The sequence below is a fragment of the Manis pentadactyla genome, chromosome 4 (genome assembly GCF_030020395.1).
Source record: "Manis pentadactyla isolate mManPen7 chromosome 4, mManPen7.hap1, whole genome shotgun sequence".
NCBI classification, from domain to species: Eukaryota; Metazoa; Chordata; class Mammalia; order Pholidota; family Manidae; genus Manis; species Manis pentadactyla.
In genome coordinates this window covers 157,417,780-157,444,516 of record NC_080022.1, presented here as the reverse complement: position 1 = coordinate 157,444,516, position 26,737 = coordinate 157,417,780, and the positions used below count along the sequence as shown (strand labels likewise).

At 34.5% G+C, this 26,737-nt stretch overlaps 1 protein-coding gene across 1 annotated transcript in view; it reads left to right on the top strand.

Annotated features, from left to right (window-relative positions):
- The window catches only part of GDPD1 (glycerophosphodiester phosphodiesterase domain containing 1), a 57,697-nt gene that overhangs the window by 15,613 nt on the left and 15,347 nt on the right, over positions 1–26,737 (top strand). Inside the window, exons 2-6 of the mRNA XM_036879793.2 lie at positions 2,504–2,546; positions 14,007–14,142; positions 16,387–16,432; positions 21,619–21,737; positions 22,250–22,339. Of these exons, the coding sequence (XP_036735688.1) occupies positions 2,504–2,546; positions 14,007–14,142; positions 16,387–16,432; positions 21,619–21,737; positions 22,250–22,339 (434 nt within the window). The remainder of the gene's footprint in view (positions 1–2,503; positions 2,547–14,006; positions 14,143–16,386; positions 16,433–21,618; positions 21,738–22,249; positions 22,340–26,737) is intronic.

Sequence of the window (26,737 nt, the reverse complement as noted above, 5' to 3'; positions counted from 1 at the left end):
AGGAGCAAAACAGCAGCAAAATCACAGAACCCAAGAAAGGACAACAGTTACCAAAGGGAAAGGGACTGGGGAGGATGGGTGGGAAGGGAGGGATATGGGGGGGTGGGGGAAAGAAAGGGCAATTAGCTTGTACAATACGGGGGGAAGCACAGGGAGGGCTGTGCAACACAGAGAAGACAAGTAGTGATTCTACAGTATCTTACTACGCTGATGGACAGTGACTGTAATGGGGGTTGTTGGGGGGAGTTGGTGAAGGGGTTATCCTAGTAAACATAATGTTCCTCATGTAATTGTAGATTAATGATACCAAAATAAATAAATAAATAGGAACAAATAAATAAATAAATAAGAAAGGTTGGGAGGCTATGGTGAAGAGAACGTTCCAGGCATATGGCATGTGCTTAAAGTTTTTGAAAGGTATGGAAGAATGCATACTAGAAATCATTTGTATTTTGACCTCAGGAGTTAATTGCTATTCATTTGACTTGTTTAGTTAAACTCCTTCTTACTGCTTCTTGTACCAAAAAGCAAGGAAATTAAAAGCACACAGAAGTCAACTCAGAGGAGCTAATGATGTTGACTGGTCACTTGGAGAACATGATGTTTCCCAGACTTTTTCATTGTTATTATTTTTGTCTTTGTAATTAGTAAGTATTTTTGTAGGGAGGTACTTTGAAACTATATACTCCATTCCTCATAAAACTTTGAATATATTTATTAAAATGGACTCAGAATTTACTATTCAGTGGCTTAAGATCTATTACTTTCATTTTGATGCTGACATTGTCCCAGGGTTGACCAGTGGGAGTCGCATCAAGCTGGCTTCTGTATACTTTTAATTTCCTTGTATTTTAGTACAATAAGCAGTCGGTAGTTTAACTTAACCTACTAATAACTATTTTAGTGCTCTTGTCTTTTTGGATATATTCTAGAGTGGTTTGTTCTTGAATATTGGTTATCTGAGTAAAACATATTTCCATAGTTTTTGATTAAAATAAGTACTAAGTCATTTAACCTCAAGAGAGCACTTTTGAAAAACTGTAGTCTCCATATTTATGTCATCTGTTTTCTGTTGTACATCAACTCTAGGAACTAAAATGAACGTAAAAGTAGCTTTTTTTTTTTTTTACATGGGTATCCCTTCCCATCTGTTAAACTAGTGGAACGTTAGAGCATTAAATTAATATATTCATCTTTTCATACCTTGTGTTTCAGTTGATTATTTATGTTTTTATAAAAATACAATCTAATAATACAAAAGGAGAAAATTTTGATACTCTTACAAATAGGTTCAGATGGTATTGTATATAAAACCTTTAAATGCTGATACTTGAACAGTATCATAAATTTAAAGTGCCTCTTTTTGTTAAGAAGAAATTGGCTGTTTTTCCTAAATATTTGGGAAAGTGTTTACAGTCCTATCCATTCCATTAATTATTTGATAATACTGAAATCTTTTAGTTTTAAAATACTAAAAACCTTAAGACTAGCATGTTATGCTAATTGATTCCACCTTGTGTATGTTAGATAAGTAGATATTTTTATGTGTTCTTTTTGTCATTGCAATATTATTTATTATTTCAGTCAATGGACATTCACCAAGCATCAGTTACTATAATAATGACAACAGTAGTAGTAATAGCAATAATCCTTTACTTTTACTGAATATTCGCTATTTCATTGAATCTAATGCCATTAGTTATAAGACGCACAATTTTTTATGTAGCACTGAGAATGAGAAAATCTTGCCAATTAAACTATTACACACCATCCATTGTAAAATGTACCCTAGTTCAAACATATCAAGTGAACACCTACCATTTTTCAGACTTCTGGCACTTGACATGTCAATTCATTTAATTATACCAATCCCATGAGATGGGGTCATCATTACCCTCATTCTTACAGATAAGGAAGCTCAGCCTCAGAGAGGTTAGGTAACTTTCTCGAGGTCACACAAATATCAGATAGATTTGAGAGCAGAGATCCTAACTCCAGAGTCCCACCACCCTCAAGTACTACCCTATACCGCATTCAGCCAAAGTAATTGAAATAGTTATTTCTTTTAGTAATTCATGGAAAAGGGAGGCGAGAGACAGGAAATAATTTATGCTATAATATGATAAATGCTATAGGAGAGAGGGGCATAAGATACTATGGGTATACAGAGGAAAGATGGTTTATAACTGTTTTCTGAGGAGGTGTATATATACCAAGTTCTCTGTCTTTCCTGTGATAAGCAGATACGATAGCTTAAAAATCATGGTTAGGTTCTTCTAACCCTCCTGCGTTGCTGTGGCCATGTTTCAATCTTTGATTCTTCCTGGTGGGCTAAAAAACATTTCAAAATACCACTACACTCTTTAAAACATTTACACTGTAATGTCTACGTAGTATACAAACATCAAAATTCACTAGCTGTATCTTATTGAAATGAATTTCTGCAAAAGTAAAATGCTCAAATTAGCTAAATACATGAAGTTTGAATTTAATGTTTTCACAGGTGCTGGCGAAAATTTGGAGAACACAATGGCAGCTTTTCAGCAGTAAGTATATAAAACTGTATTCTTTTCTTTTACAGTTTATCTCTGAAGTGATGATGATTCACTAAGTGAAGATAGTGTTACATGTAGCATCCAATTGTTATAGTTGTTTCTATTTTATTAAAATCCCTTTTTTTATTCAGTTAGTCTGAAGTGTTACAAAGAGTGTTTGGCTTCTGCATAACTAAAACTAGACAGAGTTGTGGGTAATCAAAAGATACTACAGTTCCAAAGCTGAAAGAAGACATTTGTAACAAGGAACATACTGTGTGTAATGCTAATTAGTTTTAGAGAGAAAGAGAACAGGAGAAAATGAAACAAGTGTTACATTGGCCACTGCTTATGAATAGGACTGTATTTACCCAGTAATTCTTCTACAGAACCTGAACCTGTAATCTGGTCTTCCTTCTTTGAAGCCTTATATGAGTGTTGATCTTATTTTTGAATAAGGTAGATTAATTTTTTTTTCCAATTTTTAAATCATTCATATTTCATTGAGATGTCAAGAGTACCTCACAGAGAAGCAGCAGGAGAGACAGGAATGAAAGCTGATTGATACCTTGGTCCTTGCCTTAAAATAAATGATTATCATCAGACTGTGGTAATGGTGAGAACAGTTTCTTTTCCCTGAAAAATAAGACAGGGAATGTGAAAAATTAAACCCCATGAAAGATACTGCTTATCCATATTTAGTAAGAAAAATATTTTCTTATATAATTTTTGAACCATTTATATATATATAATTAATTGGGGTTAAGAAATCAGGATAATTTGGCCTAAGTTTTTGTTCTGCTTCTTGTCATTCAAAGACACCTTAGAGATTATTTTACCAGGTCCCAAGGCACTGCTTCCGCATATTCTAGTTTCATCTAAACCCCATCCTCTTGTATTTGCCATTGCTTTAGAGTCTCTTAAAGCTCTAAAATGTAAATCTTTCCTCCTGTCACACTCTTTGAAACAATACTTTAATTTAAATTATCTTCTCTGTTGATACTATATAGCTAGCCAGCTAGCTATATATATGTGTGTGTGTGTGTGTGTGTGTATGTATCTATATATATAAAATTCTATGTGTACAATTTCCACTGAGACATGCATACGTGCACACCCCCCACCCTGCTATCACTTATCAAATATTTGTTGCTTGTTGCCTGGGATACAGTGATATATATAATACTTGGGGAAAAACTGCTCATAACTTTGAATGATTTTAGCATTTTTTGTGTTTAAGACATATTATTTTGTAAGTTTTTCTCCATATTTTTGTTAGATTTTTACCAACTACCTCTGTTTTTGAAATTAAAACATAGGATTGTATAATAGACTTTCTAAAGATGCTACATTTATAAAGTCATTTCTAAGGATGGTACACAAATATTTTTATCTTTGAAGATTTTGACCCTCTGAAACTGTTAGTTATTCTTTGAGTATTGAATTTAGACAGTTTTTACTTGCTAGATACATTTCCCATCTTCAGCAGCTTTTTTATTGTTTTGTTCAAGCAGTAACTATTGATAAGTGGGACAGCTTTCTTTAACTATCATGTGGTAAATCTCTGTATCAGTTTTTTGGAGATTTTTCTGGCACATTAGAAAAAGAAAGCAACTCTTCACATGATATTGTGCTTGTTGGATGTATTTATTTGTAAAGCTGCTTGTTAATTGCCTTTGAAATTGATATAAAACTTAAATAGGCTTTGATTTTAACCTCTATTTAAAATTTGTTCTTGTTCATGATGGTGGTTTTATTTTTTCTTATATCTTAAGCATCCGTGCTCTTCTTTTCAATAAGTAGTTTTTTTTCATTTACAAATATCCTACTATCCCTGTAACTGATAGGACATTTAGATGTTTTTTTTAATCATATCTGCTTCATGAACAATAAGGAAACATTGTTTAAAACATCTATTTTCAAGGTACCATATATTAGACAGATAGTTAATAATACCTAAGTGGCAGAAGACAAACACTGTGCTTAATCATGGTATGTCATTAATAGGATAGGTAGTGGAGGGAAATAGAGTAAAAATATAACCAACAGCTAAAACTTAGATCTTATTTCTGTACACATTTATACATAAATGGGTTTTGATTGTATTTATTATTCACAAAGTGTATATATTATGATGGGGAAGTGAAGGCGAAAAGATATTAGAGAAATTGTAAATAGTTGTGTGGGAAGTCTGGTTAAGATCAACCAGAAAATTGAAATGCTACCAGGACTAGAAGAGCTATCATTTGGAGAGAAGGAAGGAAGCTATTTTTAAAATGTGAAATGTTTCAGATTAAGATATGATTGTATGTGAACAAGGTATGTCTAAGAAATGGAAAGAACCTTAAGAATGTATGGAAAATTCATTCATTGAATTATAGTGGGGCTAAAGAATTAGGACAGAGAAATAATTGCATCTCACAATTTATGAAGAGTCCTGAAATGTGTTTTAAAATGCTTTCATGATCACCTTAGGTTATGAATATAGTTCTGTGGTTCCTTGGGAGCGAAAATCTTTCCTTATTCATCTCTCAGTCCCTAACACCTAACTGCAGTGCTAATAGGATCTCAACTAGTTGTTTACTAAATTACATATGGAATGGGGCACTCAAGAACAAAGCAGAATATTAGCAAAAGACAGGTGAAGGAGACAGAACTCCATCCATAATAAGCATAGAACCAGAAACCAAGGAATTATAACACACACACACACACACACACACACACACACACACACACACACACACACACACACACACACGGAGAGAGACACTAAGCCCTTGAGTATGTAAAATCTGGTTCTTAAGAGCTAATAAAACTAGGTTATTAAACCAGGCCGCCTTTGTAAATACCCATAGGACAATTTGATCCCTGTGGTATTAACATGAATGGTAAGAGAAAGAAACAAATTGTTTTAGCAGTAGCTGAAAGTGTAAGTTGGCAGACAGTCAAAGTAATTAATCAGTGGCCTGGTTCTCATGATAAATTTTTTAGAATATCTAATTAATACAATACTAATTATCTCATCTATGAATCGGGAATAATAATACAACCTCAGTGTTGTGAGTTGTGAGAGTCAAATAAATTCCTTAACATAGGGTCTGTTGTAAATTATTATTCTGTGGAGTTTCAAGTAACTTCACATCATCTTTTAGAGCTAGCGTTTTTCTTTCTTTCTCTTTGGAAATGTTGAAGCCCTGGCTTCCCTAACTTTTTTCTGTGTTTGTCATCAGCCTATTGGAATTAAGCTATAAATATCAGGTGCTTCAGTAAAGTAGATGCATAATGTTATTTATGGAAAATTTTGAAGGCTAAAGTGATAAAAATTTTTGTTTCTTGCTATGTTCTAGCTTTTGTGTATCAAATTTGGGATAATTCTATTAGGATGATTTACAAATTGTCCTAGATGTACTTACTATTGCTCTAAATGTTTACTTGTTAGCTTATTAATAAGAGATAAGTATAGAGTAAATAGATAATATTTTTCATGTAATTCCTAAATTTTTCTAAAAATAGCCAACATTTCAGCTAAAGGCAAACTTAATACTTAGAAAGATTTTTTTAGGTAATATGTGTAATTTTTTTAATACAGGAAACTATGGATAATCTCTGCTGTTATCCTTCCTTCACACACTCATATAAAACAATAACAAGAGAAAAGAAAAAGAAAAATATACATGTGACCAAAAATCAGTAGTATCAATATAAAGGATCTTTGAATGTTATTTCAAAAGTGAGTGCTGGCTACATATGTTGCTTACAGTTGCTATATTTTTTAAATAAAATTAAACACAGTATAACAACAATATTTAAGGAATATTAAAAATAACAGAAAAATAATTCTACCAACATAGACACTATTTTTGTTTGCTTATTTCGTTTTGGATTTATTTGTCACATTGTGGTTCTGCAAAATACACAATTGTCAAACAGATAGTCTCTTGTAAAGGTGGATATCTTTTAGAAGAGAACACAAAGTTAACCACTTAATTATTTACATCTTAGTAAGAACTGCCTTAAGGAGCCAGGTTTGTTTTCCCCTAACAACAGTAGTAATCAGTACACTGGAGGGAAGGGCTACTTAAAGAGAAGTCAGGGAGCAGTATGAGACTTTGGCACAAGGCAGCAAGTGACCATTGGGTGTTTTGGGATGGGATGCTGATGGAAGTGGACCACCTGAAGCAGGCAAAGTAAGAGACCCTGGGGACATGGCTGGCCCCAAGGGCTGCATCATTTTTGAACCATTAGATCTGGATGGCCAAGGATCTTAAAAACTCATCTGAAATCTTAAGCACAAAGGAAAAGAAGACATAAAAAATGCATGTCCAGCAAAAATATCCTTTAAAAATGAAGGGGAAATAAAGACATGTTTTCCATTTGGAAAAGATAAATATTAATAGCACTATGTCCTAGAGTTGTTATGGGTATTGAGTTATTTAATATAGGTAAAATATTCCAGACAATACCTGGCAGATAAGAAGCATTTGAGTTGTATATTAAAAAAAAAAATTAATACTAAAATAAAATCATCTGATCCCATCATTGGATACTTGTGTTTCCTACAACTTCATTCTTTCTTTTTTAACCAAATGAGTTACCACTCATTTTTGAGAAACATTAAGAAATTTTTACTTAATTGCCAAAACTTTATTCTTTAATTGATATGTAATATTTGTATATTATGTATTTTAAGTTCAAGTATAAAACAGAAGGTATATTCACCCAATTCAGGAGATACACAGGCAGAATAAGAATCATGAGTGTTTATGTATTTAAAAGGATATTCAATTTTCTTAAATACCTGCTGCAATTCATTCTGTTGATGGTGGAGGATAACTTGGTATCCAAATGTCTTTCAGAAAAAATATATTCATAATGGAAGTATCCTTATTTCTCTATTATAAAAGTTTCTTTTCTAAAGATTCAAATAATTTATGTGAAGCAAAAAAATTGGCCTGCTCAAATCTCTAATTCCATTCCCTGTAACACCACTTATGAGAGATAACCACTGTAATGATTTGGTCTATATCTTTCTAGTCTTTTAAAAAATTACATATAAACTGTATTTTCCATCAGTGGGATCATTCTATATTTATTTTTTATTCAGATACAGTTCAACAATGCCAGTCAATGTGAATACTTGATTCTTTGAAGCATAATACTGTGGATACAGATCATTATTGATTAACATTTAGGTGCCAACTGGATGATCATTAAAATTTTAAGTGTTAATAGATGTTGATAACTAAAGCATGGCTTCATTCCACTCATTTAGAAATGTGTTGAATACCCACATTATACCTAACATCACGAACATTAGAAAATATGGAACAGACATAGGCCTTTCCTGTCCAGGAATTTAGTATCTAGTTGTAGAGACATGACCTTATATGATCCACTAGAAAATAATTTAAGGGTATGGGAATACATTATACAAACTGTAAATTATCTATTTTTATATTTTCTCATCCTATTCTGCTCACCCCGGCTCTTACTCTTTCCATTCCTGAATTTTAGAAAGAACCTTCTCTTAGACTTTCTCCTTGCTCCACCCATGTTTAATTTTTCTTCATCTTGAAATGTTATCTGTAGTAATTGATACATAAGGTGCTATGGAGGTATTTTACATATACAGAGAGCTGTCTCTTTTCATTCATTAATTCAGTATTTAACAAATACTATGGAGTACCTGCAGTGCAAGGCCCTGTGCCTAAGCCCTAGGAATATAATAGTAAACAAGATACAGTTCACAAACCCTTTCCTAAGAGCTCCTGTCTAGGTGGGCAAATAAGAGTTAGATAAATACCTTCATAATAGCATGTACTGTACAAGTACTATGATAAACAAGGTGTATAAGAAGTCCTGGCAATTTGGCAATCAATACTCTATGTAAATTGGTGACCTAATCCAGTTTGGGAGGATTAAGGAAGGTATTCTGAAGAGGAGGTTTCTAAGCTTAGACCTGAAGGACAAGGAAGAGTTAGCAGATCAGGGAAGGAAGAAAGACTTTAAAACTTGTTACTGTGGTGTGTATAATATACATTCAACAATATGCACAAATCTTAAGTGTGCAGCCCAGTGACTTTTAACCTATATATACATCTGTGTAACCACCCCCAGAGAAAGATATAGAACACCCCTGAAGACACTCTTACGTCCTTTCACAGTCCACATTCCTTGACCCTAGAAAACCATTATTTTAATTTCTATTTTGATTGATTGATTTTGCCTGTTCCTGATAGCACAATGTAATCATCTGGTATTTACCCTTTTTTCTCTGGCTTTCTTTCAGTTTATATGTGCAAGATTCATCTGTAATGAACGTTTTTTAATCACCAAATGCATTCATGTCTCTGAGATAATATACTAATCAGAAGTGTAATTGCTGGGTCCTAGGGTAGCTGTATAGTTAGGAGAGTTCCAGTTGCTCCACTGTCTTGCTAATTTGTCAGTCCTTTTAATTTTAGCCATTTGTATGGGTATGTAGTGCTCCCTCATTGTGGTTTTAATTTACATTTCTCTAATTGAACATTAATGTTAACTGTTCATATTCTTAATGGCCATTTGGAAATCCACAATCATTTGTGAAGTGCCTGTTCAAGTTTTTATCTATTATTGTATATTGTTTTTCTTTGAAAGACATTTCAGGTAGAGGGAGTAGTGAGAGAGCATGGGGCTGCTTGGAGTGTAAAGTACAAGGTGGAGAGGAGATGTGCAGAGCTAGTATTATCATCACTGTTTTGCAAATAAGGAAACTGAAGTATAAAGAAGCTAAATGACTTGCCCAAGTAAGTGGATGAGCAGGATTTGAATGCAGGCTTCAGTGTCTGTGCTCTTCTCCACACCCACCACTTTATTGAGGTATAATTGACAAATTATAATATATTTAAAGTATACAATGTGGTGATTCAGTATGTGGATTATTGTGAAAGGATTCCCACCATTGAGTTGATTAACACATCCATCACTTCACATATTTACACCCCTTTTTCCCCCAGTCTTTGTGCTTTTAACCACTGTGGTGCACCCTCCCTAAAAGTCATAGGATCTTAGAGGTGAAAGGACCTTACGATTATCTGGTCTAATCCTTTGTTTTTAAAAATTTTTTTTAATTTTGTTTTATCATAGTAAAATACATAACATAAAATTTACCATTTTAACCATATAGTTCAGTGGTATTAAATACATTTGCATTTGCATTTTTATGCAACTATCTTCAACTATTTATCTCTAGAATTTTTTCATTGTTCCATACTGAAACGACCCATTAAATAATAACTGCCTGAACCCTTTCCTCAAGGCCCTGCTAACCACCATTCTACTTCCTGTCTTTTAATTTGACTATTCTGTGTACCTATATATAAGTGGAATAATCAAATATTTGCACTTTATTTTTTGGCTTATTTAACCTAGCATAATGTCTCAGAGGTTCATACATGTTGTGGCATATATCAGAATTTCCTTTCTTTTTAAGGCTGAATAATATTTCATTCTATATGTCTATCACTTTTGTTAATAGATTCATCAGTTGATAAACATTTTGATTGCTTCCTGCCTTTGGCTATTATGAATAATGCTTGTATGAACATGGACAATGTTCCTATGTTCACGTATCTCTAGGAGTCCCTGCTTCCATTCTTTACTGTATGTACCCAGAAGTGGAAGTGCTGGATCATATGGTAATTCTATGTTTAATTTTTTTTAAGGAAGTGTCATACTGTTTTCCACAGTGGATGCATCATTTTACATTCCCACCAATAACACACAAGGTTTCCCATTTCTCCACATCCTGACCAATACATGTGTTTCCCTTTTTGTTTTCTTTCTCTTTCTTTCATTCTTTGTGTGAGTCTCTCTTTTCCCTCCTCCTCCACCTCCTCCTCCTCTTCTTCTTCCTCTTCCACCTCTTCTTCTACATCTTCTTTTTTATTAGCCATCCCAAATGTGTATGAAGAGGTATCTTGTGATTTTGATTGCAATTCCCTAATGATTAGTGATATTGAGCATCTTTTCATGTGCTTATTGACACATCTTTGGAGAAATGTTTATTCAAGTTCTTTGCTGATTTTGAATTGGGTCATTTCTTGAGTTTCAGGAGTTCTTTATGATTGTGGATACTAATATCAGATAGATGATTTGCAGATATTTTCTCCTATTCTGTTGGTTCCTTTTTTACTCTGTTGATAGTGTCCTTTAATGTATAAAAGTTTTTAATTTCAGTGAAGTACAATTTGTCTGTTTTATCTTTTGTTGCTTGTACTTTTGGTGTCATATCTAAGAAATCATTGCCAAATCCAATGTCATGTAATTTTTCTTGTGTATTTTCTTCTAAGAGATTTTTCATTTTAGGTCTATGGTAAGGTTTTTGACGAATTTTGAGTTTATTTTGGGATAATGTGTTAGGTAAGAATCCAAATTCATTCATTTACATGTGGATAACTGGTTTTCCCAGCACCACTTTTTGAAAAGACCGTCCTTTCCCCATTGAATGATTTTGCACTATTGTCAACATCATTTGACCATATATTTGAGGGTTTGTTTCTGGACTCTCTATTCTAATTCATTGGTCTGTGTGTCTGTCTTTATGCCAGTACCATATTGTTTTGGTTACTGTAGCTTTGCAGCAACTTTTGAAGTCAGAAACTATGAGTCTTCCAAATTTATTCTTTTTCAAGATTGTGTCTGACCATTTGAGGTTCCTTGAGATTCCATATGAATTTATGATGGACTTTTCTATTTTTGCAAGCAACATCATTAGGATCTTGATAGGAACTGCACTGAATCTGTAGACCAATGTACTATTTACATCTTAACAATATTAAGTGTTCCAAGCTATGAACATGGAATGGCTTTTCATTTATGTATATTATAGCTTATCTCATTTCATTAGGCAATGTTTTGTAGTTTTTCATTGTATAAGTTTCTTACTTACTGATTAATTCCTGAGTTTTTTTTTAAATTCTTTTGATTCTGTTCTAAAGGAATTGTTTGATTTTTCTCTTCAGATTGTTCATTGTGAGTGTATAGAAACACAACTGTTTTGATTTTGTATTGTGTTGAATTTTGTATTCTTTAACTTTACTGAGTTTATTAGTCATAACAGTTTGTGTGTAATCTTTAAGATTTCTTCATATAAGATCATGTCATCTGTAAACAGAGAATTTTACTTCTTCCTGTCCAATTTGCATGCCTTCTTTTTTTTCTTGGTTAATTGATCTGGCTAGAAATTTCTAATCCTATCTAGAATTAAAGTGGCAAAAGCTGGCATCCTTTTCTTGTTTTTTAATATTTTCACTTTATAGATGTGGAAATGTAGGCCCAGAGAAGTGCATTTATTTATTTATTTAGTTAGTTAGTTAGTTATTGAAGGGTAGTTGACACACAGTATTACATTAGTTTCAGGTGTACAACACAGTGATTCAACATTTATATACATGATAATTCTAGCTAGCAGCTATCACCATACCAAGTTGTTACAATATTTTGACTATATTCCTTATGCTATACATTACATCCCGGTTACTTATTTATTTTACAATTGGAAGTCTGTACTTTTTTTTTTTTTTTTGAGAGGGCATCTCTCATATTTATTGATCAAATGGTTGTTAACAACAATAAAATTCTGTATAGGGGACTCAATGCTCAATGCACAATCATTAATCCACCCCAAGCCTAATTTTCATCAGTCTCCAATCTTCTGAAGCATAACGAACAAGTTCTTACATGGTGAACAAATTCTTACATAGTGAATAAGTTACATGGTGAACAGTACAAGGGCAGTCATCACAGAAACTTTCAGTTTTGTTCATGCTTTATGAACTATAAACAATCAGTTCAAATATGAATATTCGTTTGATTTTTATACTTGATTTATATGTGGATACCACATTTCTCTCTTTATTATTATTATTTTTAATAAAATGCTGAAGTGGTAGGTAGATGCAAGATAAAGGTAGAAAACATAGTTTAGTGTTGTAAGAGAGCAAATGTAGATGATCAGGTGTGTGCCTGTAGACTATGTGTTAATCCAAGCTAGACAAGGGCAACAAAACATCCACGGATGCAGAAGATTTCTCTCCTAACGGGGGGGTGAGGTTCTAAGCCTCACCTCTGTTGATCCCCAATTTCTCACCTGATGGCCCCCCTGCGACTGTGCCTGTCTTAGGTTGTTCCTCCCTTGAGGAATCTTACCCGTCTCTGGCTAACCAGTCATCTTCCGGGGCCATACAGGTAAATGTAAAGTTGGTAAGTGAGAGAGAAGCCTTATTGTTTGAAAAGGTTAGCTTTTTACTTCTTTGCAGATTTATGCCCTGTGGCTTCTATGCCCAGCATTTGTCTTGAGGTATCTTTACCACTTGGAGGAATTATGATACTCGGTAAATTCGATATGAGGCACGAATTCTATTTAAGGGTTGTAATTAGGAAGGAAGAAGAAAAGCTATAGAAGTAGCAGGCGGCAGAAAACATGGGAAGATTGATTATTTCGTTGACATATCTTCTTGTAGAGTAACTTCAGCATGTATAGGTTTTAAACTACTAATTAAATTGCACACACACATTAACATAATAGGAGTACAGTGACATAACCAAAGCAGACCTATAATTACCAGCCATCTCCAGTGAAACCAAGAAAACCAGTTAGGCACCTTAGGCATTTGTGAAAACTTATCTATGATATGGTGGATATTGTCCAACTGAACTTGAACAGTCTGAGAGAAATCAGACAAATTAAAACAACCCATTCCTGGGGACTGTTCACATCCCATATGTTCTTTTAACAGTAAATAGTCTGTAGTTGTAAGATTTTGGAGTGCTACAATTTGCACTTCTCCTACAGTTCCAACAGTATAGATCCAGTCAAATTTGTTGTTTTACTGTATGCACAGGCCAGCTTAGATATCTCCTTCCTCATTCCCATGGCAAGTCCAGGAACTGGTGGGATGAGTGCATCTACACCTGTAGCAGTGCGTGGATCTTTGTTGGGGTTTTTTGATGATCATCTTCTGGTATGAGTCTTCCAGAGAGTGCTGATGTTGGAAGTTCTTTTTCATATCGTATCTTAGTTCATTTTCTGGGTAGCCCAATTAGGCTTTGATCCTCTGTATAAACACAAACAGACCCTTTGCCTACACTTTTATATGCCGAGAAGGGCATTTATTTGCCTAAAGTTTGCCGCAAAGCAGGCATTGGCATCCAGATCTCTTAACTTCTGGTTCCAGTGTTCTTTCCATTATATTGGGTTGACTGAAATAAGGATAGCTGGTTATGGAAAGGAGGAAAATGATTATTTTATTCTAAATTCACTTAGAATATTTTCACATCAATAAATCACAATAGTTGACAGTATTGAGAAATTTTAGTATTATGGGATTTTTTGCTGTTTGATTTGTAACTCCGAATCTTTACATCTTATGCATGTAACCTAAATGTTCGCTGAAGTTTCAGTCATTACTCTTCTTTGTATTTCTTCAGTGCAGTTACAATTGGAACTGATATGCTGGAATTGGACTGCCATATCACAAAAGATGAACAAGTTGTAGTGTCTCATGATGAAAATCTAAAGAGATCAACTGGGGTCAATGTAAACATCTCTGATCTCAAATACTGTGTAAGTAAAAAATGCATGATAAACTAACAGGTATTAGGACTTGTAAGATTTTTAAAACACATAATGCCAGACAATGCTTCAATAAATAATAAATATATTATAGTAATTAAATAACAAATGTCAAAGGAAATGAAAAAAATGATTCTGATTTCCACTGAGGCTTTGTACTCCCTTCATACATCTATAGACTTATTTTTATTAAGTATTTTAAGAAAAATCACCAAATTCCTCAAATATAAGACCACTAGAGTTCAACTTGCTTGAAGTATTCTGCAATTTATTGGATTCAGATTAAATATATTAATTAGTTTTACTCGTCTTCAAGTATAGGAAAGAACCCTTTAAAAATCTGATTTTAGTAGTTTACATGCTCATTATAATAAATACTGATAAATGGAAGGAAAAATAATGCCTAATTTTACCACCTAAAGAAAACTTATGTTAACAAAATCTGTATGTACACCCATAGTTGTGATTCCATTGTATATTATGTATATTGTGTTTTTAAATGCCTTAACACTATGGCACAATATACATTTTTCTGTGTTTTTTTTTTTCCAATGGACTTTAGTTTTTAGATCAGTTATAGGTTCACAGTAAAGTTCAGAAAATATAGAGGATTCCCACATACTCTCTGACCACATTCAGGCACAGCCTTCCCCCACTATCAGTATTCTGCACCAGTTGGTACATTTTATCATAACTGATGAAACTACCCTGATACGTTATCATCACTCAGAGTCACCCATAGTTTACATTAGGGTTCACGCTTGGTGTTGTACATTCCATAGGCTCTGTATCCATTACTCTGGTGTATTACAGAATAGCTGCTCTGCCCTAAAAATCATCTGTGCTCTGCCTTTTCATCCTCCCTGCCCTGCTAACCCCTATAACCACTGATCTTTTTATTGTCTCCATAGTTTTACCTTTTTCAGAATGTCATATAATTAAAGTTGTACAGTAGTTAGCTATTTCAGATTCCATGCTTATTTTTCATAAACATTTCAGATTATTGCAGGTATTCCATTGAATGCATATATAGTTATTTTTAACCATTCCTCTATTGGACATTTAAATTAGTTCTAAGTTTTCATCATTATAGATAACACTACACTGAACATCTTTATGCATATAGATAAAGCTTTCTCTATATTTAGATGCTTATATAAAGTTATTTAAAATATATATGTTTATAAAAGCATACATATAAAGATATTTATTAAAAGATAAAGTTATCTCTAGTGCACATGGTGTGTGTGGGGTCACGGGGAAGACAGTGTAGCACAGAGAAGACAAGTAGGGACTCTGTGGCATCTTACTACACTGATGGACAGTGACTGCACTGGGGTATGGGGAGGAGACTCAGTAATAAGGGTGAATGTAGTGACCACATTGTTTTTCTTGTGAAACCTTCATAAGAGTTTATATGAATGATACCTTAATAAAAAATTAATTAATTAAAAAAAAAGATAAAGTTATCTCTATATTTAAAAAAATTTTCCCTTAACTAATCACAGCAGAGAAATTATTAGGGTAAAGGTTAAGAATATTATAGTATCTTAATATATATTGAAAGTTGCTATTAACCAGCTTACTTTTTCCCCCCAATTTTTTATTGAAGTATAATTAACATATAATATTAGTTTCAGGTGTACAACATAGTGATTCAACATTTATTTACACTATGAAATGCTATGATAAGTGTAGTTACCATTTGTTACCACACAAAGTTACTACAATACTGGCTGTATTCCCTATGCCAGCTTGCTTTTTAAGAGTTAAAAAGAGTTCTATAATCTGGTGTTAGAAGAATTCCTATTTTGCTGTACATGTATCATTAATGGGCATTAATTATACCAAAAATGTCCTGATTTGTTCCATTAAACCTTAATTAGCATTTATTTGATTATTTGTGACTTTAAAGATTTTTCTACATGATTGTTAGTCATTTTTCTCTCTTTTTTTCTTTGAATTGTCTGTTCTTGACATTTATCTACTGATCTTTGTATATTTATTACTGAGAGAAGGTCCATATTAAATAGTACAGATTTCTTTTAGGTTGTGAAAGTAAATAATTATGTGACTGATTTGCTGTTGGGGATGTCCTGCTAAAGGGTGTCCTATGTAAACATACGCAGTATTTTGTTCTTTTATTTTTTGAAGAAGTAAATCTGTCTGTCTTAATTAGACACTGACATGCTTTTTATTTTTTGAGAGCTAACATTTTTTCAATATCTTTTGAAGGAACTCCCACCTTACCTTGGCAAATTGGACGTCACATTTCAAAGAGGTAATATTTTTTATTTGCAGCATAAACATTACATTAAAGTGTATTCATTTATGCTGAAAATGAGATATATATGGGTGTTTACTAGTTGTACTAAGGTCTGCCTTAAAGTACTACCCTCAAAACATATTCTCTTAGGCCTATAAATTTGAAATCTTGACCCAGAGATGGTAAAGCCCAGAGATTTAACTGGTTCATTCTATTTAAACTTATATATAGTTAATTTAAGCCTGAAAAACTAATTACAAGAAACCCAGATATTTATAGAGATACTTTCCACTTCTAACGCTTCAAATAATAGAATATGACTATAAATTGTAGTAGTCATCCATCACAAATAAAAAGAATGAATGAAAAAAAATGGGCCTCTTTCAGATCCTTACTGATTCTGTAACATTGATTCTATGTCATTTAGCTGCCCCATATTTTAAATTATTAAAGAGAATTCTATTGCTCAGATAAACAATTTCCTAGTCATCTTCACTTTTTTAATCACCAGCATAGCAGTTCTCTTTCTTTTGAGGAAACATTGCTCACAAAGAAACATGTCCGTTGGTTTTTAGTTAATTATGTTGGAAAGGAAACATATCACCTTGAGATACAGGTTGCTGAGCAGTTATAGGCACTCTCACTATCACAGTTCTGCCTCATGTTTTGAATGATTTAGATGTAACTCAGTGAAAACTACATGTTACAAATCATGGTCCTTGGTATGGCTTACATATAGTTACAACTTGATTAGATGTTAAGGATCTATTGATACTGATATTAAAAAGACCTGTAACTGCTCTGTGAACTAGATTTGAAATTGGCCAGTGTGGTTTCTCCCTGATTGGGAAATTTTAGAAGCCAAATTAAAACTTAGAGAATTGTTTGAATTAGCTATCTGTAAGCAATGTTTAGATCTGATATTCATTTGACTTTGCCTTCCAGGTAAGTATCATTAAGTTATACAGGTTTGAGGAAACACTTTTTAAACTTTTTGTAATTAATGTAATTGTATGATACTTGCCAAGCTAGTCTAACATTTGTCTCATTTGTGGACTTGTAGAGGTTAATAAAATTTAAGTGAACTGTTTCCTATTTTTGCCTAGGTAGAACAAAGCCAAAGCTTCACAAAGATTGAAAGATACTTTTGAGAAAAACTGTTTTAATTTTTTCTGGTTTTATATCTTCCTCATAAAGTCATTAAACGTTTGAATGTGAAGAGACCTTTAAGACCATATAATTTTGTCTCCTCCTCATATAGACAAGGGAACTGAGATCTAAAGATTGAGGTCATAGAACAAGTAAATGACACAGCTACAACTTGGAACTCTGTCTGCTCCCTACCAGGCCAGTGTTCAGCTGCACAGTACTGCCTCTCCATGTGAAGAGTGTCTCCAAATGCTTTATTAATAGCAATGCCATGTACTCTCAAGTTCCAGACAACTGTAAAGGACAGTTAACTTTTATTCAGATCGCATTCAACTCATACCATAATTAACTTAAGACTGTATCTTAATTGTAAAGCTTACTGCATTTGAAACAGACTAATATATACTACTATAAAAACTTGACTCAGATTAGGCAGAAAGTTGTTCAGTTTTTCTCTGTCCTATTCCTTTGCTCAGAATGCTTGCTCTCACTTTTCATTAAATACTGGGAGATTTTCAGAGGAATACAAAGTCCAGGCTTCTTGCTTTCTTTGTGGTTCACAACTTTCTTGGGGAAGTAATTGTTTTAAAAGGTGCTTTGATGTGCCACAGGCTTCATTAAAAAAGTAAATGTAAAGAAGGAATGTAATATGTTAACCAAAGGGATTAAGAGCTATCCTGCCTACTTGAAAGTAGGCTTTTTTTCATGGGAAATACGTAATTTGGATAGTCTAGAGTTGACTATAGCGATCAGTTTTAAAGTTCTAGCATGCTAGAGAGGCTGCTCACTCATCCCAAAACCCAGCACATCCTGTGGCATACTCCTTGCCCAGCATCCTTATTTTCCTGTTATTTTCTTCTGTCCCTTTTTGTAGTTTTTCCCAGCTGGTTATCCTCTGCCCAGAACAATACTGGGAACAATCTTCTTTCTCAATTCTTTTTCTACATTCAATCCTGGCTGAGGCATCTAATTTAAACATCTTCACATCACTTTAGTACACATTTTCTTTTCTTAGCACACTTTAGTTTCCTTTAGATGCAGTATTATTCATAGTTTTAATGTGTCAGTTTGCTGTTGTATAGTTTTGTCTGTTTGACCTTTTCCTAAGTTGATCCTTGCATACATCTTACTTGGGTGTGAATAGCTATTGCCCTTGGCAAGTCTTTTGACTGCTAACTTAATTTTCCACACTTAACAAGCTAACAAAATTTATACTTAACTGGAATAGCACTGTCTAGATAGAACTTTCCATAGTGATAGGAATGTTTGCACTGTCTGATAAAATAGCCAATAGCTTCATGTGACTACTGAGCACTTGAAATATGGCTGATGCACCTAAGGAATTTTTTATTTAATTTAATTTTAATAGCCCTGTGTGGCTAGTGGCTACCCTATTGAACTGTGCAGGACTAGAACATCATGTTCAGACTTTTTAGATTACAAGATAGAAACCAGTTTACACTAGCTTAAGGGGAAAAAAAGATCTATCATTAACTGTCTAGGATGATGGTGAATCTGACATTAAACATTATTGGAACCAGGGGCACAAAAAGAGCTCTTTTTGCTTCATTCCATGGTTCTGCTTCTCTTGGATCTTACCCTCTTCTGTAAATGGATTTGGTCCATGTGATCACTGACAACTGTCAGCTGACACTCTATGTGCCTTGTGATGACAGGGGAAAAAGGCAATCTCCCCTGTGAGGAAAAGTTGTAGAGAAAGACACAGATTGGCCCAGCTTGGGTCAGCTGTCCATCTTCAGATATTCACTGTGGACAGAGATAGGCTATTATAATTGGCCACACATAGGCCATTTGCCTACTCATGAGTGTAAATGGGGAATGGGTCCTGTTTTTGGCAGCTTAATCAGATCAATGTGGAATAAAGGAGGTGCAGTTTTCCAAGGAAAGAAAGGATTCTGGCTAGGTAAAAACAACAGCTAAATTTTTATGTACTTATGTAATTAATGTTATAGTTCAATTCTATAGTCTATGATAAGTCTAAACTTTCAGTTATTAGTGTTAGAAATCCATCTCGAGGTAGTTCAAAAAAATTTTTTAATAAGAATTTATTGGTTCTTCTAACTAAAAAGTCTAGAGGTTATATGTCTTCAGACATGACTGATTACATTTACTCAAGTAAAAATTGGTTTCTATCTCCATTTCTTGGTCCCAGTTTCATCTGTGATCTCAGCGTTGTCCTCAGGCATACCAGCACATACAGGTGGACTTCTGACAGCATCATAAAGTACATGATCCACTCATCCAAGGATTTTAGGAGACCTCTCCTAGTGTCCATACTGTTATGCTTGAAGGGTTACATGCTCTCTCTGTGGCCGGGGAAGCAGAGCCAAATGATTGACAATCCCATCAGAATGATCCAGAGCCCCACCTGAATTACAAGGAGAAGGAAATAGGCAACAAAAGTAGAATACAGAGGAGACAAGACAGTAACAATTTTTTTCATTCACATGCTGCTTTTCACATGAGTCTTAATTATAAATGATTTTCTGACATGGATTTAATTTACTTTTTGGATATGCTTCTGTGTTTTGATTTGCCTTTTAGTAAGGGCAAAATAAAGGGTCTTTCACCATTTTGTTATTCACAGATTAGTGGAATTGAAGTTTCAGATGGAAGGGAAAATTATAAAGTAGTTCCACAGTATATAGTTAAATGATTTTATAATAGTTATATATGTCATATAAATTTTATAATAGCTACATAGTATATAATAGTTTTATAGCATAGTATAGTATATAAATGATGAGAGGCAAAGGGACTAAGGAAAGAATAAAGAAAATAGCCCTCAGGAAATACAAAGAATCGTTCAAATCCTCTTCTGATTTTTTCATGATCCAATTTTCTTTGAATAACTGCATTGATATAGTTCTTCAACACATTACTAAATTAGCCTGTATTTCCCTTGCCTGAATATATTATTCTCAATCTCTGAAAAATTCATTGATATCATAGCAAAATTTTAGAAACAATCTCAATATCCACTAGTAGGATGTGAGGAGGGAGAACAATTTCTTCTTTCTACCCTTCTAGATACTCAGCTGGTGCTCTGAAACGAGATTAATAAGAGAAAAACAAACAAATTTATTAATATGTATGTCTCATAGGAGAGACTCATGGATGAGTAACTCAAAGGAGCCTCTAGAACTTGAGTTTTTATAACATTTTAAAAAAACAAATTTTCAGAGAAGTGACAAGGCAAAGGAAAAGGACTTTAAGTTTCTAAGATGACAATTTTGGGGAATGTAAATATATGGGGGAATAATGGAAGATAAAGGCTGTTCAGTAGCATGTTATGTAGATTCCTTTGATGCTGATAGGGGTCTAGAGTTGTTTGTGATTATTTTGTACAAATTTAAGTCTTGTTTTTAGTCAAATGGGGGAGGGCAGAGCGCTTTTCTTGTGTCTTCTTAGTTTCCTTAAGTTCAAAATAATCCTTATGCCTAAGTGGCACATTTTGTAGCAGCACTGTGCTACCCTTCAAGGGGGATATTAAATTAAAATAATTAAACTGTTGTATAGCTACTCAGTGGAATATTTTTAAACCTTTTAAAATAATAATTGTAGAATAAGATCAATTGATTCTATCAGTGTAATATCATGGTTATAATACTGTAATAATAGTTTTACAAGGAGTTGCCGCTGGGAAATATGGGTAAAGGATGCACAGATCTCTGTATTTTTCTTACAACTACATGTGAATCAAGAGCTCAAAAAGTTTAATGAACAAATTTAAAAGTTATAATTTATATACTGTAATAACATGCAATACTTATCTTTACTTATGTAAAAAGATCAGGTTAAAATCAATTGTACACTATATTACAACTTTTTAAAATTACACATTGAAAAAAAGAGTAGAGAAGGTACACCAAACGGTCACAAAGTTGCTGGATTTTAGATAATTTTTCCTTTCTTTATACTTTTCATCATTTTATAAATGTCCTACTATGAATACATACTATAACTTTTCTAATCATCAAAAAAGTAAAAGTTATCTTTTAAAAATACCTTTAAAAATCTTGCTTTCTCAGCATGCCAATGTGAAGGAAAAGATAACCGAATCCCATTACTGAAGGAAGTTTTTGAGGCCTTTCCTAACACTCCCATTAACATCGATATCAAAGTCAACAACAATGTGCTGATTAAGAAGGTACTTAAGGCATTGCCTCCTCTGGGTGTGTTGCATCCAATTTCACAAACTAAATAAAACTAGAGTAGGTGACTGCATAGATTAATATTGCTCAAGGAAATGTGATACTATAAGGATCAGTATTGTTTTGAATAATGCCCTTGTAGAAGAGATCACTTTACCATAGGAAAGCCTATTTTCAGAGTGAGTTGTCATGTCTCAGTCATGGATAAATGTGAGCTCCTGTGAACCAACTGTTCTGACATTAATATTATTAACTTCTAGTTTAACTTGTTTCCTTTGTAGTTGTAGTTTAAGTCAAATTACTATATAGTTGTATTCTATTAACTAAATCATATAATAGTAAAATGTAAGTAATTTCTTATATTTTATAAAATAGTCTGTATATCGGTTCTTCCAAAATTTTTACTATTCACTGGCAGATAGTTAATTGTAATCCAATTTTTAAGTGAAATAATATAAGTGGGTTTACAAATAGGCACATGCATCAACTTTTGAATTTTTGTATGTAGGTTTCAGAGTTGGTGAAGCAGTACAGACGAGAACACATAACGGTGTGGGGTAATGCCAGTTATGAAATTGTAGAAAAGTGCTACAAAGAGGTAAGCTTCAGAAATGATTCAGAATAATCCATCTTTGTTGTTGTATAAATGTAATTACAGTAATAATTTTTAAAAATTAACTTATTTCATAGCTTTGATACAAAGACAGATGAAAGCCATTAACCAGAAGTTTACTAATAGAGATAGTGGACTTACAGATAATGGATTTATAGCAGTCCCCCCTTATCTGAGGAGGATATGTTCCAGTACCTACAGTGGGTGCCTGAAACCATAGATAGTACTATACCCCTGTATGTACTGTGGTTTTTCCTACACATATGTACCTGTGATAAACTTTAATTTGTAAATGAGGTACAGTAGGAGATTAATAGCAATAACTAATAATAAAATTATATATTATAATTATATATATTATAGACAATATATACAATGAAAACAAATATAATAAAATAATGATTATTATACATAGTAATAATTATATACTGTAATACAAGTCATGTGAATGTGGTCTCTCAAAAATACTTTGTACTGTTTTACTCTCCTTGTGATGATGTGAGATGATAAAATGCCCATGTGATGAGATGAAGTGAAGTGACGCATAGGCATTGTGATGTAGTGTTAGGCCACTACTGATCTCCTGATGATATGTCAGGAGGAGGATCACCTGCTCCTGGACTGCGGTGACCCGCATAACTGAAACCACAGGCAAGGGGCGCTACTGTGATAGAGATAATGGACTCTACAACTTAAATTCAAATGATTGGACTGGCTTACAGAATTATTATTTTCACATGCTAATAGCAGCTGTTTGCCAACATTTTATTATATACATTATAAACAAAACATAGTTCCTATCTTTTAATGTCTGTTTTTTGTTAGATAATTATACAACTTTGAATTAAAGAAAGTATTTAGTCCTTCAGTTCTGTAGATTAAGCTTTTCTTTACCGTACCTTATCAAATAGAATTAATCAAATTAAGCCAGGATCATGTTTATCAGTTAGTATAAGGTGTTTTTCTTAGTGTATGAATTTGCAGAAATCAAGGTGTTTCAGGGACTTGTATTTTGTGTTGCAGGTGAAACAGCTGTATATAAATAAACCAAAAATAACACAAAGCAGCATGTGAACATAGGGGAAAAGAAATTCTTAAATTTTTGTACTCAAACAATAAAGAAGTGGGTAATTTAGAGTTGATACTTTAATTATTTTTTGCATAATTTTTTCAGTATGTTATCGCTGTATAGAAAAATTCAGTTTTACCATGATTTTTATTTGTTTTAAAGACAAATCTAAGAGGGCCTGGGGTTGGTGGGTGGTGTGGGTAGTTGTCTACTAAGTGTAGAGTTTCAGTTTTTGTTTTTTTTTTTTAACCTTCTGCTTACTCTTTTAATTATACAAACATATATACATGGGGATTTTCTCATTGCAAAATAAAAGGAGAGTTATATATTTCTTTGCATTGTCCTTTTCTTAGTAAAAATACATAGTGGATATCATTGCAAATCAACTGACAGTTCACACATCCTTTTATGAATATAGTATTCTGTTTTGCTTAATAGTCTATGATACCACAATTTAATTAGTCATTATCCCTATTTATTTATTTATTTATTTACTTACTTATTTTTTGAGAGGGCATATCTTATATTTATTGATCAAATGGTTGTTAACAACAATAAAATTCTGTATAGGGGACTCAATGCACAATCATTAATCAACCCCAAGCCTAATCCTCAACAGTCTCCAATCTTCTGAAGTATAACGAACAAGTTCTTACATGGTGAACAAATTCTTACATAGTGAATAAGTTCTTACATGTAGAGTTTCAGTTTTGCAAGATGAAAATAGTATATATGTAAGCTTGTATTCTAAGGGTTTTGAGATCTTGAACACATTTTCCAATTGAAATTTTAAATGGTTGACTAGATTCTTGGATTAAATTACAAACTCATATTATATTTGGTGCTTAATATAGCTGAAAGATGATATTTACAATAGTATATATTTATATCTATATTCATATTTTTAAATATAATATCTATTTATAGATATTCGTATCTGTCATATCCTATTTAAAAATATATAAGTAGGATTGGGGCTCAAGATGCCGGCATGAGTAGGGCAGCGGAAATCTCCTTCCAAAACCATATATATTTTTGAAAATACAACAAATACAACTATTCCTAAAAGAGAGACCAGAAGATACAGTACTACAGCCAGGCTACATGTACATCTGTGAGAATTCAGCATCTCACGAAAAGGATAAGATACAAAGCCATGACCCGGTGGGACCCAAGCACTCCCTCCATGCCAGCTCACTGGCAAGAGCAAAAGAGTCAGAGTAGGGAGGGAGTGGAAGCACAGGACTACTAAATAACCAGCCCTAGTGATCTGCCCCCAGGAGCACAGACACACATTGCATGGTGTACTGGATATTAGAGAAATGGAAAAGTAAATTCTGAGACAGAGACTGCGAGCAGGTCCCCACAACCAGCTCCCCTGGGACAAAAGAAAAGTGGGTGCTTTTTAAAAGTCTTAAAGGGACAAGGGCTCAACAGCTGGACAAAATCATCCCATCACACTCAGCCCAGCAGGCTGGGAATCTTGAGGAACTTCAGGCCCCCTAACCCCCTGGGGGGTAAAGCAGCCCCGAAGCCCCTCACGGCAATAAGCAGCCTGCCATTAATTCCCCCCAGCCAGTACTGCAAGCAAACCAGCTGACATGCCACAGCTGTGGAGCAGCCGGAGAACAGCCCTACCCACAGCAACGACACAGAGTCTCCCCCCAGTGTGCAGCTAACTGGGACAGACGGAGGAAGTTGGTTCCAGACAGAACAAGGTCCAGAAGGCACAAAGGGGCTCCGTTCTCACAGGAAGACACACCCGGCATGTCTGCCACCCCCTGCAGTGCGCTAGGCTATCCCGAGGGACACCCCGCCCATGGCAACTCAGGAGATTATCCTAGACACTGCTCCCAGTGTGCGGGTAACTGGCACAGGCAGTGGAAGCCAGAGCAAGGTCCAGAAGGGGCGCCGTTCTCGCAGGAGAACACACCCAGCGCAGCTGTGACTCCCACACTGCGCTAGGCTATCCCGAGGGTGGTCCCACCATGGCAGCTCAGGAGATTATCCCAGAGATTACTCACAGTGTGCGGGTAACTGGCACAGGCAGTGGAAGCCGGAGCAAGGTCCAGAAAGCATGAAGGGGTGCCATACTCACAGGAGAACACACCTGACAAGGTGGCTGCAACCCCCCCACAGTGAGCTAGGCTATCCCTAGGGCTGCTCCACCCATGGCAGCTCAGGGGATTATTCCAGAGACTCTCCCAGTGTGTGGGTAGATGGCACAGGCAGCAGAAGCCGGAGCAAGGTCCAGAAGGCATGAAGGGGTGCTGTTCTCACAGGAGAACACACCCACCACAGCTGCCATCCCCCGCAGTGCACTAGCTATCCCGAGGGCCACCCCGCCCACAGCAGCTCAGGAGATTATCCCAGAGACTGCTCCCAGTGTGCGGGTAACCGGCACAGGCAGCGGAGAGGGGCAGGGCAACCAACAAGCAAGAAGGGACTTTGTTCTCCCAGCTGACACACATAACATCTACCTGCAATCACTTCTATCGCCATGAAAAGGCAGAAGAATCTGGTACAGTCAAAAATCACTTAAACAACCCCAGAGAGAGGGCCTGGTGAGATAGATATAACCAATCTTCCTGAAAAAGAATTCAAAATAAAAGTCATAACCATGCTGATGGACCTGCAGAGAAATATGCAAGAGCTAAGGGATGAAGTCCGGAGAGACAACAGAAAGGAAACACTCAATAGAAGATTTTAAGAGCAGACTGGACAAGGTGCAACAGACGGTTAATGGAATAGAAATCAGAGCAGGAATACAGAGAAGCTCAGGCAGAGATAAAAGGATCTCTAGGAATGAAAGAATATTAAGAGACTGTTTACCAATCCAAATGGAACAATATGCACATAATAGGGGAACCAGAAAAAGAAGAGAGAGAAAAAGGGATAGAAAGTATCTTTGAAGAAACAATTGCTAAAAACTTCCCCAAGCTGGGGAAGGAAATAGTTTCTGAGACCATGGAAGCCCACAGATCTCCTAACACAAGGGACCCAAGGAGGGCAACACCAAGACATATAATAATTAAAATGGCAAAGACAGAGTATTAAAGGCAGCCAGAGAGAGAAAAAAGATTACCTACAAAGGAAAACCCATCAGGCTATCATCAGCCTTCTCAACAGAAACCTTACAGGCCAAAAGACAATAGCATAATATATTTAATGCAATGTAACAGAAGGGCCTTGAACCAAGAACACTGTATCCAGCATGATTATCATTTAAATTTGAAGGAGGGATTAAACAATTTCCAGACAAGCAAAAGCTGAAGAAATTTACCTCCCACAAACCATCTCTACAGGATATTTTA